Consider the following 13,546-nt stretch of genomic DNA (forward strand, 5'->3'; position numbering starts at 1 on the left):
TCCTTGCTGCTAGCCTTCATTGCTGTCGTTGGTGATTATTAACAAAAGTTATTATTTGCATTTCCCACATATATTTGAATTTCACAAGTCATATATTTCCAGGACAAGAGCCCAAACTAATCAACCCAGTCTTTGGGAAAGCAGCTGATGGGGGGCATCTCCCACTTGAATTACCATTGAGGATTTGAAATTGAACACACGGAAGGGAAAAAAAATTTATTGAAGATTTTATTTATTTATTTATTTTGGAGAGAGAGAGAGAGCATGTGCGTGCACGCACACACACACACACACACAAGTGGAGTGCAAGTGAAGAGAAGGGGCAGAGGGAGAGAGAAGCAGACTCCCTGCTGAGCAGGGAGCCTGACATGGGGCTTGATCCCAGGACCCCAAGACCATGACTTGAGCTCAAGGCAGACCCTTAACCGACTGAGCCACCCAGGCCCCCCCACAGAAGGAAAATTGATCAACTGATTAATTTTGTCTTCCCTGTACCTTAACCATTCAGTCTCTACCCACTCTGTGCAATACCTATTCTTCTGAATGTTTTATTACAAGTGCAGTTTCTTTCATCAACAGCTAATCTCATTTGTGTTCAGAAAGCGTTCAGTTTGCCATGCTAGAGGCAAGCGGAGAGGCTGCTCAGGGACCTGCTAAGCCAGCATTCAGGGTAATCTGCCCAAGCGTTTTGAGGCTGCTGCACTTCCCCTAAACAGCTTGACCTGGCCACAGCATTCAGGCTGCCAAGAAAGGAAGCCAGGATTCTTCAATACTTTTTGTGCTGGGGTCACATTTGCAAATCTGGGTTGAAATGGGCTCTTGACAAAGGTGGCTTCTCCATGTGCTTCCACCATGCTGGCTTGGTTCAGTGCAAGAGGGCCACCAGCAGTTTCTGGAAGTCCCCAGAGGTGTCTGAGCGAACCATGTCCAAGAGGGACTTCTGATACTTCTCTTGGAACTTTGCTTTTATCGCCTGAAGGTCCACCTGGAGGAGAAATGACAATAGCAACAAAGACAAGAACATTTATAATAAGTTCGCAATGAATGCAGGCAGGTACGGCTCTGAATACATTATATTCATTTGTTCATTTATGCCTCAAAACAACCTTTTGCAATGTGGGCTATTACTATTCTTATTTTATGAATGGGAAAGGGGAAGTGGAGTCCAGCTCCCTAAAGGCTGCAGAGGTGAATTTATCTATCATTTATCTATCATCTATCTATCTACGTATCTCCCAGTATAAATTTATTTATGGATACCAAAACTGGAATTTCAGGTGATTTTTCTGATTTTTTTTTTTTACCATCATCTAAAAACAAATCATTCTTAGGTAGCAAGCCTGTACACAAAAAGAGGCTGCCTGCAGGCCAGACCCTTGGTATAGGGTTAAGAAAATTATCAACACAGAGATTTGAAATGAAGCTCTTTTTTTTCTCCTCTTGTACCCGGATCAGCAAGGCTATTAGTGCCAATTAACAAAATTTAAATCAAGGGGCAGCCCGGGTGGCTCAGCGGTTTAGCGCCGCCTTCGGCCCGGGGCATGATCCTGGAGTCCTGGGATCGAGTCCCACGTCGGGCTCCCTGAGTGGAGCCTGCTTCTCCCTCTGCCTGTGTCTCTGCCTCTCCCTCTCTCTGTGTGTCTCTCATGAATAAATAAATAAAATCTTTTTAAAAATTCAAATCAATTACAATTTGTAGGACTTATTTTGAATGTAATTCATTGATAACCTGAAAGACCCAGGCACTGGAGATGGGCAGAGGACGCAGACGAAAAACAAATAAAAAGATTGTTCCTAGGACCTAGTAAGGGAGACAATACCTGCACCAGAAAAGATGTAAGTACAGAGACAACACAGTGTGTCTCATAAAAGAAGCACAGAGCTCTCTTTAACAAGGAGTTGTGTTAATTTTTAAAAATTTAGACTCTTGTGCATTCTAGACAGATCCACAGACCATCACCCAGGTTTCTGATTCTTTTCCTCCTGCCTTTATTGGAGGGATGAACTAAGAGAGAAAGAAGATGAGAACCCCAAAGATACAGATGCAATGAAACGCCGGGACACCTGCACCCCGATGTTTCTAGCAGCAATGTCCACAATAGCTAAACTGCGGAAGGAGCCTCGGTGTCCACTGACAGATGAATGGATAAAGAAGCTGTGGTCTATGTATACAATGGAATATTCCTCAGCCATTAGAAACGACGAATACCCACCATTTGCTTCGACGTGGATGGAACTGGATGGTATGATGCTGAGTGAAATAAGTCAATCGGAGAGGACAAACACTATATGGTCTCATTCATTTGGGGAATATAAAAAATAGTGAAAGGGAATAAAAGGGAAAGGAGAAAAAATGAGTGGGAAATAGAGAGGGAGACAGAACATGAAAGACTCCTAACTTTGCGAAACGAACTAGGGGTGGTGGAAGGGGAGGTGGGCGGGGGGTGGAGGTGACTGGGTGACAGACACTGAGGGGGGGCACTTGATGGGATGAGCACTGGGTGTTATTCTGTATGTTGGCAAATTGAACTCCAATAAAAAAATACATTTATTAAAAAATAAATAAAAAATAATAAAAAAGAAGATGAGAGCAGAAGGCAGGAGAATGAAGGATTGGGCAAAATGGACGCTGAGCAGGGGGAGACTTGAGCAGGATGCTGTGTGTTCCCCACCCCCTTGGCTCCACTACTTAGCTGGGGGAGGGGCAGGATGGTGGGGGGCAGTAAGGGGAGCAGGGACAGGGAACACTGGGGCTCCCTTCTAGTACCAAGTGGTTTTAGGGGATTAGGGGATCCAGCCAATACATCTCACTGGGCCTGAAGCATTCTGAGTGAATGGTCCACATGTGGAGATGATCCAGGACATGTGGCCAATCCTAAGATGGGACAGCGCATCTTGGAATGTACACTCCAGGCTCATGTTGGAGTGAACACAGAGCCCTGGTGAACCCTCCAGAGTGATCCAATCCCCTGGGGTCTTTCAGAATTCCCCGTCCTGCTCCATCTTGCTCCTGCTTCCTTGAGCCTCAGGATCTCCTGAGACTTTGGTGGGGGTGCGGGTGGGGTGAGTTCCTAAGGGACAGAGAGACAGAGACTGCAGAGATCTGGGGAGAGAGGGGAGGAGAAAGCGAGAACTCAGGAGAGTGGCAGAGAGACTGAGGAAGGGAAGGATGTGGGAGCAAGAGAAATGGGCTGGAAGGGAGAAGAAAACTATGAATAGTGGAGGAGGAGGAGAAATTCCAAGAATAGGCATAAAAACGAAAGAATGACCTTGTTGCTAAATTATATTTTAAAACAGTGTCAGATGTTAAATATTATTTATCGAAGGCCTTGGGCCAGGACTGGGGTTGGGATTGTCCCCTTCGATTAACAATTTTTTGAGGGAAGATGTCTGTGATCTTTCAAGTGCTTCATTCTGCAAGTCTTCTCCAACTGTGGATGAAATGCCACTTCCCCTAAATCTTGTCCCTCCTTCTCTCTGGGGCCCCTTGTTCCAAAGAATCTGCCCTGAATCTTGACAGGTGCTCCCAAGCTTTGGGCTACTCAGCTTCCTCTTTCTTATACTCGGGCATCCCAAAGAAGGGTGACATTGCTGCTCCCAACAGGGCAAAAGTGCATTAGAGGGCAAAAAGAACCTTAATCTTTTTATGTGAAAGTACATATATAAATATACACACACATGTATATATAGAACATAGCAGAATAAAGGAGGACACGTGATGGAATGAGCATGGCGTGTTCAATGCAACTGATGAATCACTAAACTATCTCTGAAATGAAATAATGCACTGTATGTTAATTAATTGAATTTAAATTTTAAAAAGAACCTAACAGAATATATATTTACAGGACACAATATATAGATACAGAACATAATGGAATATGCATATAGGGACCATAAACAGACATAATAGTGTATCTGTGGTGGTAATGTTTTGGGGGGAGTGGTGATTAGGGAAAAAACTGGGTCCCAAGAGGCCCCTTAGCAGGATGATTGGTAATTAAAAAAAAAAAAAAGGTTCAGAAATATTGTCCTGTACTGATACGCATCTTGTGCAAAACTGGGCTTCCGTGGTGTGTTCAACTGCAGGCCGAGCCAGGGAGCTAGGCAGTCATTGGCTCATTGTCCCCTGCTGGGTGGCCTCATCAGCTGTCAACCTTCCAGTGTCTCTGCTCTGTCCTCCTTAAAATGGGGCCGAGCGTGGTGGCACTACCCAGAAAGGCCCGGCTGGGTCCCCTCTGTGCAGGCCAGAAGAGAAGCAACTATCATTCCTGTATTTTTATAAGAAGAAACAGGTTGCAGCATGGCACAGTGTCTTCCACAAAGTCTGGGAAGGCAAGGGCTGTCTCTCTGTCTTACTTTTTCTGTAAATGGGAGCTTAAGAAAAACTATTTGTGGATGACATCAGCGGTGGCCAAAGGAGAAGGGGCAGCCGGCGGCCGTCTTACCTCGGCCCTGGTCACGATGATGTGAATTAGCGTCTCCTCGTCGGTGCCCGTGCCCTTCATAGACTTGTACAGACGGTCGGCGAAATAGCCCTCCTGGTCCCGGGCACACCTCACTGGGGGGACAGGGGACAAGAGGAGGTGAGGCTTGAACTGGTCGTGGCCCGGGGAGGCCCTCCGATGGGGCCGAGCTGGCCAGGGTGTCCCCCGGCCACCCTTGAGCTATCTCAGGCGTGAGATAGAGCTTTGCAGGGTGCAGATTCACCCTCTGATGGGATTTAGAAGGTTCCCTTGGGTCAGGGCACCTGGGCTCTTCAACCAAGGACTGTCTAAACCCCTTCAGCGCACCCCCTGCTGGTCCCCGGAGACCCATGGGGGGAGGAGGAAGGCTGTGGCCTCCCTCAGGCTTTCCCTGCCAACTTCGTGATTCTTAGGGGCTGAAGCAACTTGTCTCGTTTAAATGAACTCTCTGATGCTGGCTTTGGGGGTTCGGGGGGGACCCACAGATTGGCAGGCCACTCTGCCAGAATAAAGCTTCAGAATCTTGAAGACTCTCTCTGCTGGACTGCGGCCTGGTTTCCTGTGCTTAACAACCTTTCCGTCCTTTGTTTTTCCTCACTGGCTTTGCTCTGTGAGTCTCATCTCGGAATCTTTTCCAAGTGCTCCACATTCTCTTTTAGCTCTGGATCTGGGATGCGGCGCGATGGAATGTTCGATGGTGTCCTCGGACCACCTTCCTGTGCTCCTGCTAGGGTCCTCCCCTTGCTTTGATCTAATCCACAAACTAGTGAGGCATAGCTTGGACTCGCCAGTCAGGCCAGAGAGTGTGTCTCTACTCCTGGGGAATAATCATCTTTCCTCTCCCCACCTCCCAGGGCTGGGGCATGATATGCCCATGGTGACAAATGCTTTGGGGGAATGAACCATTTACTCTTTAGGTGTTGACATTTACCTAGGACACTTAACGTTTTTGATGCTGTGTGATTCGTAACGAGTAATACGCTCAGTGTAAGTGTGGAACGTGCACCCTTCATATGTCCTGTGATGGGAAATTTTGTTTTCTAGGCAATTGCCTACACGATTGATTCTTACTTATGAGCATTGGGGAGGAACAGGGTTAGGGAAGCAGTGTCTAGGCTGGGGAGGAGGGGGTCTGTTTCTTTCTTTTATGGGCCATGTGGAATCCGCCAGTCTCTGTGGAAAAGAAAAGCCCAGGCCCAGGTGTCGGACCTCTTTATCCCAAGAACAATCCAAAAGCTGTTGGATATATATATATATATATATTACAAATTGGAATTGGAAGAAAGTTAAGGTGAAATTTCCCTTTAGTAAGTAGTCTTGATTGTATTTAATCCATACATTTCATTTTTCTCCTCTATAGGTAGGATGTGGAGCCATAGGCTGTGAAATGTCAAAAAATTTTGGTGGTGGTTGTGGGGAGAACCTGTCAATTTGGGGAATAGCATACTTGAGACTCAGTTGAGAACCCCCCTCAGTGCAGGACTTGTTGATGTGGAAATGATTGTCTGCCTCATGTCAGCCTTCAGAGGTGTCTTCTCCCCTGACATTCCTTCTTTTTGATATTCTAGAAGAGAATCCTCAACTTTTCTATTGTGTACAATCCATGCCTGGTGAATAACATCTGTTGTAGCGGCAGCAGGAATCCCTCAAGAGTCTGGGTGAGGGTAGCCAGGGGCAATGTGGGGATAAAGCTGTGGCACGTGGAAGACAGGGGAGCCAGCCACTGTGAGGAGAAGGCCATCCCTTGGGGGAGCTTGTGAAAGTGTGGCTTCTGGGCTCCATTTTTGGAGATCCTAATAGGTAACCTGGAATGGGGCCTGAAACTGCATTTTCACGTGCCTCTGCATGGATGATTCTGATGCATGTGGTGGGGGAAGCTTGCTGGCGGAGTGCTGCCCCACAGGCCGCAACAGGTGGAGTCATTTGGTCTCAAATTTAGCTATAAACGGGCATCTTTATGAGTCAGGTATGAGTAGGGGTGGGAGAGTCTAGAAAATACAGCTGACGTCATGCTCTAGAATTTGTGTGGTTTATACTGGAGGTTATTCTAATCACTTTTAAGTTTGCTACCACTGGGGTACACCGAAGTCCTGCATTTCATGGTCCTCGTCTCCAGGGGTGTGACTCTTTCTTGCCCTGTGCCCTCTTCCCTCCGGTGGTTTTTATCTTTACCATACCCGAATCTGTTGATTTGTGTGTATCTACCATGGACTTTAAGCTTCTTAAGAGCAGGAACTGGACCTTTTTACCTCTGATCCCCACACCTAGCACGATCCCCAGCCTGGGTAGGGGCCAACTAAATGTTAGAGAATTGAACGGCTTTATTACTATTAATAATATTAATAGTGGTTTATTGCCACTAATGATTAATAGTAATGAAGATTAATATAATCCTCTGACTGCATTCTGGTATGTTCCTGATTCTCTGTGAGACAAGCACAGAAAGGATTTGGAACCTCTGAGTCAGGCTGTTAGTGGTTCTCTCCATCTACTTAAGAGATTCCTCTTTTGAGCCCTAAGGACAGTCATCCCTGTGTGTTCAGTGTGGGTCAGGAGTGACAAGAATGTTTAGGCCTCTGTACGTCACAGTAGAGGTCCTGCTAATTTGAATGCAAAATGAGTATGGATGAAAAAATCAATTGCTGACATTGTTCAAAAAAAAATTTTAGCACCCTCCCCAACACACACACACACACACACACACACACACACACAATTTGGCGGATTGAGCACATTTTTTAACTTCCAGGACTGTTTTTTCAGTTCTTTCTCTTCTGGGGAATCTGTCTTTCCATTTCTTGTGCTATTTGGGATGGTGCCCTCAATTCCTTGCCATACAAGCGTGGACAATGGACAATGCCTTCATTCCAGGGCTTGTGGAAAGGAAGAAGGAGCCTGCCAGACACAGCACCATGCCCATCCTTTCTGCTATTTCCTGCCTACGGGCAACCCCTGGAGAGAAGGTCGTGGTGTTTGCTTGGCACAGGGAAGATCTGGTCTCCCTCCGCACTCTTTCTAAAGAGACCTCATTCATTCTAAATGTTGAATGGAACCAAATGGAAAAGAACACATGTGCAAAAACTTGTTTGTGGATTGGAAACCTGGCTGAGCCACATATTACTCTTCGAGACCAGACAATGGTCCCAGGCTATTGACAGGTACTCTTGAGGACCTACCATTTAAAGGGACTGTCCCAGATGCCGTGGTGCATTTCCCCAGATGCCCTCTTCAGGACTGAGACACCCATTCTAACTCTTGCCTACTGGCTGCCCACAGCTGAGTCCTTTCCCAGGAATGGCCCTCCAAGGAGTTGCCTTACCCCAGGTTGCAAATGCTCCTGGGACACAGCTGGTGTCCACTGGGTTGCTTGGTGTGGGGCACAAGGACCTGGTTCCATTGCCTCCCTGCTCAAGAGCTCTGTGAAAGACCAGCAAAGCTCCCACTGTAGTGGCATCATGCTCACTCTCTCCCTTACCCGATGCTGCTTATTTGTGTTATTCCCAAACTACTCCCTAAAATCTTCGCACACGCAAACCTCTGATTCCAAGTCTGGTTGCAGGGAGCCTGACCTAAGTCAGGGACTCTCCCAGGTTTACTTTACCGAGAATTAAGTAGGCCTTCTGCAGGTCTCCTGATGTTTCTGCTTCAATGGCCTCCTCAATGTCTTTATCGATGAGCTGGAGAGACAACCAAAGGCCGGCCGTTATTCCAGGTTTTGCTTTTGACTTTGGTACTCTTGAGGTCAGTTCTCTACAAAAAGAACTCTTCCAGGTTTGGTCATGCGGCTTTAAGGAACGAACCTATCCTGCCCCGTGCCTTACATGGCCAGGGATGGTTGCCTCTCATGGCTGATGACTTTTGACTTCTAGGGGGTCAGACTAGACCCCAGTGAGGACCAATCCCTTGGCCTTTTTGCTTATCCGTAAAATTGGGAGTGGAAGAAACAATGAATCTACACCATAACAATAATTCATTACATCTATATAATAGTCTAGTTTCCAGTGTGTTTTTAAAATTCTTTTCACTTCCAATTTTCTAGGAGGCTGTGGTTGTAATCATCTTACCTGTACTTTTCTCATCCCCCATGTCCTGGGACTGGGGACTCAGCCCTTCCCCACAGTTTGGGTGAAATAAGAAGTAGAGGGTGTGAAGTTCATGATAAGGACCTGGTCTCATGATCCTGATAGAATGGGGCTGCATGGACTGGAAGCCAGAGGGCTGACTACGTCAAAATGCCACTTTCCTTTGCTCGGGGGCAATTCCAAATGATCCTATATTCACTACCAGCTCACATATGACTCTGCACAGCATTACACGTTAGGTTTCTTTCCAAATATTTACAGAAGCGAAAGTTCAGAGTGGATGGTGACTGTTTAATGCAAGTCCCGCCTAGGCCAAACGCAGGGCAGGCAAATTAAGAAAAGGGATTGTTCTTTGTGGGGTTTGGGGAAATGCAGCTAAGCATTAGGAATACTAATACTTAATACTAAGCTTCTTTCTTAGAATTATTTTTTGAGGGTATGACACAATTGTTGTTCTATAAATAATTGGCCTTTGGGGACACACCAGTGGAGTGTTTGTAGTTTATTCTGAAAACATAAGTGAACAAAATATTCTTTGCAAAATGCAAGCACAATAGCTAGGGGTGGGGGGTGGGTTGAGATTTAATGAGGCTCTGTTGCTTGATTTCCTTGTCATGGTTTGACATCTAGGGGTCTTGGGTGGGTAATGGACCTAGATGATGATGGGGATTGGCGGGGGATGTTCAGTCCTGTCCCTTCCTTAACTGTTCTCAGCTTCTCTTGGGTTTGATGTGGGAGCTGGTGTTTTGAAAGGGACTGGTCTCACTTTCCCACGAACAGGGTTCTTGTTCTGTAGACTGAGATTTCATTTCAAGAGGACATCTTGTTCACACAGGTCTGCACTTACTAAAAAAATAATCCTCCCGTTAAACCGCTTTCTGTTTCTATTGTTAATGCTGGGCCAGAATAGTGCATTACATTTTCTGCAGAATCTCAGTGTGCAACAGATCAAAGCAGAAAAGCAGCTGTTCTGGTAGGTGGGAGAAGGGTTCTCTACCCCAGCCCTAGGCAGTATGGCCAGGCTTCTGCTTGCTTGCTTGCTTTTTTTTTAGATTTTATTTATTTATTCATGAGAGACAGAGAGACATACGCAGAGGGAGAAGCAGGCTCCCTGCAGGGAGCCCAATGCAGGACTTGATCCCGGGACCCTGGGATCACGACCTGAGCCAAAGGCAGATGCTCAAACACTGAGTCACCCAGGCGTCCCAGGCTCCTGCTTTCTATGAGTCTTTCCATCACACAACTTCAGGGGGCACTGTTCACATTGCCTCCTCTTCTCTACCTATCTCCTGCCCACACCCCCCTCCTGGTAGCTACCGAGGCACCTCCATGGAAACAGGAATGGAAAACAATGGACTGGCCCAAGCTATCGTGAATTCCCTTTGCAGATGGCAAGCTTTTCACTTCAGTTACTGGAACACTTAATACTCAGGGGCTCTTTAGACAGATCAGGTTTTCTGATCTTAGTACAAAAAACATTGCCAGGGTAGATTCCAGACAAGCCTCAAAGGCCTCTAGTTACCAGGTAGCACTGCCTGTAGGGAGATTATGAGAAGAATAGGGGAGACATTTCTCTCTTTTAAAACCGATTCACCCAAAGTGACAGCATTCCCACAGCAGAACCTAATGCCCTCTGGCTTTGGCCTCAGTGGTTACAGGGCTAAAGGCTCTGGAACAGGCCTAGGAACACCTAAAGTTAAGGGGAGCAATGGTGACAGGTGTACGCCCAGCCTGTGGGTATGCGTACCTACAATTTATATTGAGCTCCGTGTAGGGAACTTCCTTGAGCTTTAGAGCTATGCAAGCATTTTGTGTTTGGTCAACTTTGGGCTGTTGGTATTCTTGTGTAGTGTAGCAGAGCTGGGAAAGCTCTCTTGCTTGGCGAGGATTTCTGAGAGCGTCAGTAGTGAAGGCTCGGGCTTGGAGGGCAAATAAAGGGCAAACCCCTACGTTTTCATGCCAAAAATAAAAATTCAGCTCTGTGCCAGGACAACCTATGCCACATAATATACTCCTGTGATCTCATGCTAGCAGTTTATTGCTTTTAGTCAGAGACCCATGTGAAAACTCATAAGTTTTCATAAAACAGGGTCTAAAGATCAGGGTAAGCTCACAAAAATCAGTGATAAAGATCAAGACGAATGATGTTCTGGGAAACTTTTTGGAATGATGAATAGGTAGTATTTTAGAGCTAGTTTCATGTAAAGAATCATTAAATCAACAAATCATCTTACTGTCCGTTTGAGCTTTATTTGATACTGTTGGTTCACATAGGGAGACAACGGGCAGTCCTAGTGTTTAATGAGCACCTACTGTATACCAGGTACTAAGCACTTTACTTCTACGAACTCATTAATTAATTACTAACCCCATGAAGTAGGTACCATTATTTTCCTTCTCCCTTGGGGAGACTGAGGTGCAGAATCCTTAATAACTTGCCCAATGTCATATGGCTAGAAGTCTAGAGCAGACCTTTTAAATTTTAACATGCACCAGAATCACCTGGAAGATTCATTGAAAGCACATTGTAGGACCCAACTCCAGAGAATCAGATTCAGTAGGTTGAAGGTGGGAGCTGAGAATTCTCTCTCTCTCCTCTAAATAAGAGAATTCTCATTTTTAACGTGTTCTCAAGTGATACTGATGCTGCTATTGTGGGATTAACTTTGAGAACAATTGACCTGGAGAGTATCCTTGCAGGCGGTCAGTAGTTCATGTACACACACACACACACACACACACACACACGCTCACATGTATGTGTGTTACCATAGTGATCACCAATGGCAGCCATCCCCAGAAACTCCATCCACGGCCCCAGCCATGTGGGAAGAGGGTGTCTAGGTCATGGAGAAGTCTTCCAGCCCAGAGTCTACACAGTTCCAGGAGCAGAGGCCAAGGGAGTGCAGGGTCAGCTGGCTTTGATCATGACTCTGGGCACAATTTGAAAGCAGAGGGCCCTCAAGGCTTATATACAGTAATGATAAAATTCCTAAGCTTTATTGTCTTTTCATCTGCTGGCAACACATAGGAAACCCTATTTTGAGTGAGGAGCAGCCAGCTCCAGGCGAGGTAGAGGCTGGGGCTGGGGAATCTTGCAGTGCTCATCCACTCTCTGCTACCGGCTTGCTGTGTGGTCCTGATAAGTTACAGATGGCGCCTTACTTAACAGACTCGCCTTGTCCAGCACCAGTAGGTAACAATGGTTGCTCGGCCTACACACAGTATTGTTGGGAAATTGAAACGAGATACAGGGCACGGAAGTGCTTCGAATAGTTAAAAGCACTCTGCAAATATAAAATGGGAGACAACAAATCTGATACGCCACAAAAGGCTTGCAATTCAAGACCGATTTTCAGGGAAGGACTCACCACTAAGTAAGTGCTTTGGGATAACGAACTCATCTTCTTGGCTTAAAATTATCATTAGATAAAAAAACAATTGTATAAAAGCAGCTTATACATCTTTTCAGGAGTTTATCTGAGGCGTATGACATCTGTCGTGGGAGGGGTAGGCACTTCGTTAGCCCAACTGTAAACTGGAATAATAGTAGGAGAGAACATTTGTGTGCTTATCACATGCCAGGTGCTTTCTGAACCTTTTACATTTCTCTTACTCAACTCCTGAAAGAATCCTAGGAGGGGGTGATGATAAGGATCATGGTCCCTGTTTTACAAATGAGGACAGAGAAGTTAGGTCACCCACCTGCCTGGGAGAGGACCAGAGTTTCAACCCAGATGCTGACTCTAAGGCTTTGCTCCACAACCTGACACTCCTCTGCTTTCCTAACCCCTGTTGTAAAGCAGGATTTCCCAACCTTGGCACTGAATTTGGGGCTGGATAATTCTGTTGTGGGGTTTGTTGTGGTGCATTGTAGGATGTTTAGCAGCCTCCTTGGCCTTTATCTACTAGATGCTGTTAGCATTACCTCCTCCACACCCAAATGACAACCCCAAATGTTTCTGGACATTATCAAATATCAAAGGATATTTGATAGTGAGAGAAGCAAAATCACTTCTGATTAAGAACAACTGTGGTAAAAGACCCCCATTGTTCCCTATCCCTGATTTTGCCTTCTTTTAGAAATAAGCAGTTTTAGTGTGAACTCCCTTGCCCTAGTACTTGTTTACTTACAATTTGGTAAGCTTGAAAGGTAGCACGTAATTGCTTGTGGCTCCTCTTGGCCAGGACTTCATTGAAGGCAAGCTCATCGGTGCCCCAGCGGCCTTCCCCTGCCTTGTGGGCCAAATGTAAACATTTTGAAAAAAGCCTGTTGCAGAAAGACTGAATATACTATTCTGTGACCAGGCCTCACTTACAGGAAGTTATAAAATATGCACCAAGTAGTCATGTTATAAGATATGCCCTGAATATTCATATTCAAAGTGATCGACCAAGCACTTAAGGCTTCTACCCGCAAGTAAACTGCACATATTTACTTATATTATTTATGCCCTTCCTTGTTCCAAAATGGATCTGAAGTGGTAAACTCTAGAGTGCACGAGTAGGAACAACTCTTACAGGCTCACAAAGACCGTGTATGTGAAAAGTATTTTAAAGATCGTGCTATTTCTCAAGTAACTCCCATTTTTCATAAAATAAAAATTTGTTGAAGATGGGGCTAATCAATTTTTTAAAAAGGAAAAGAACTCGCTGAGACTGGCACGTCCACACACTTACATCGTACAGATCTTTGGCATCCTGACCAGCTAGATCTTTGTCCACGTCATCTCCTTCATCACGATTAGCCTAGAAAAATTGACATCGTTATTAACCTGAGTTCCTGCTCCACCGTGAAAACAAAAAGAGAAAGTCCTGGAAAGCTGGGGGTGATTTCAGAGGGGTGGGAGGAGATGGAGCCCGGCAAAGCCGCAATGCTGCTCTTTGCTGCCATCTTTAGGGCACATCTGATACAAAGAGTAGCTTCTGAGGCAACACAGTTTTCTTTCTTGTAGAAACCAGGGTCACTCACAAACCTTAGGGACCTTAAAGCAGGAT

The 13,546-nt window shown here is 45.7% G+C and overlaps 1 protein-coding gene across 2 annotated transcripts in view; it reads right to left on the minus strand.

The window, feature by feature from the left end:
* Positions 1–237: 237 nt before the first annotated feature.
* The window catches only part of ANXA13 (annexin A13), a 50,142-nt gene continuing 36,833 nt past the window's right edge, over positions 238–13,546 (minus strand). For both annotated transcript variants that reach the window (XM_055314181.1, XM_055314180.1), the window contains 5 exons: positions 13,229–13,297; positions 12,683–12,784; positions 8,068–8,143; positions 4,449–4,561; positions 238–985 (listed from right to left, as the gene is read on the minus strand). In XM_055314181.1, coding sequence (XP_055170156.1) covers positions 866–985; positions 4,449–4,561; positions 8,068–8,143; positions 12,683–12,784; positions 13,229–13,297 — 480 coding nt within the window. In that variant the 3' untranslated portion in view covers positions 238–865. The remainder of the gene's footprint in view (positions 986–4,448; positions 4,562–8,067; positions 8,144–12,682; positions 12,785–13,228; positions 13,298–13,546) is intronic.

The sequence above is a fragment of the Nyctereutes procyonoides genome, unplaced genomic scaffold, assembly GCF_905146905.1.
Source record: "Nyctereutes procyonoides isolate TBG_1078 unplaced genomic scaffold, NYPRO_anot_genome, whole genome shotgun sequence".
Taxonomy (NCBI): domain Eukaryota; kingdom Metazoa; phylum Chordata; class Mammalia; order Carnivora; family Canidae; genus Nyctereutes; species Nyctereutes procyonoides.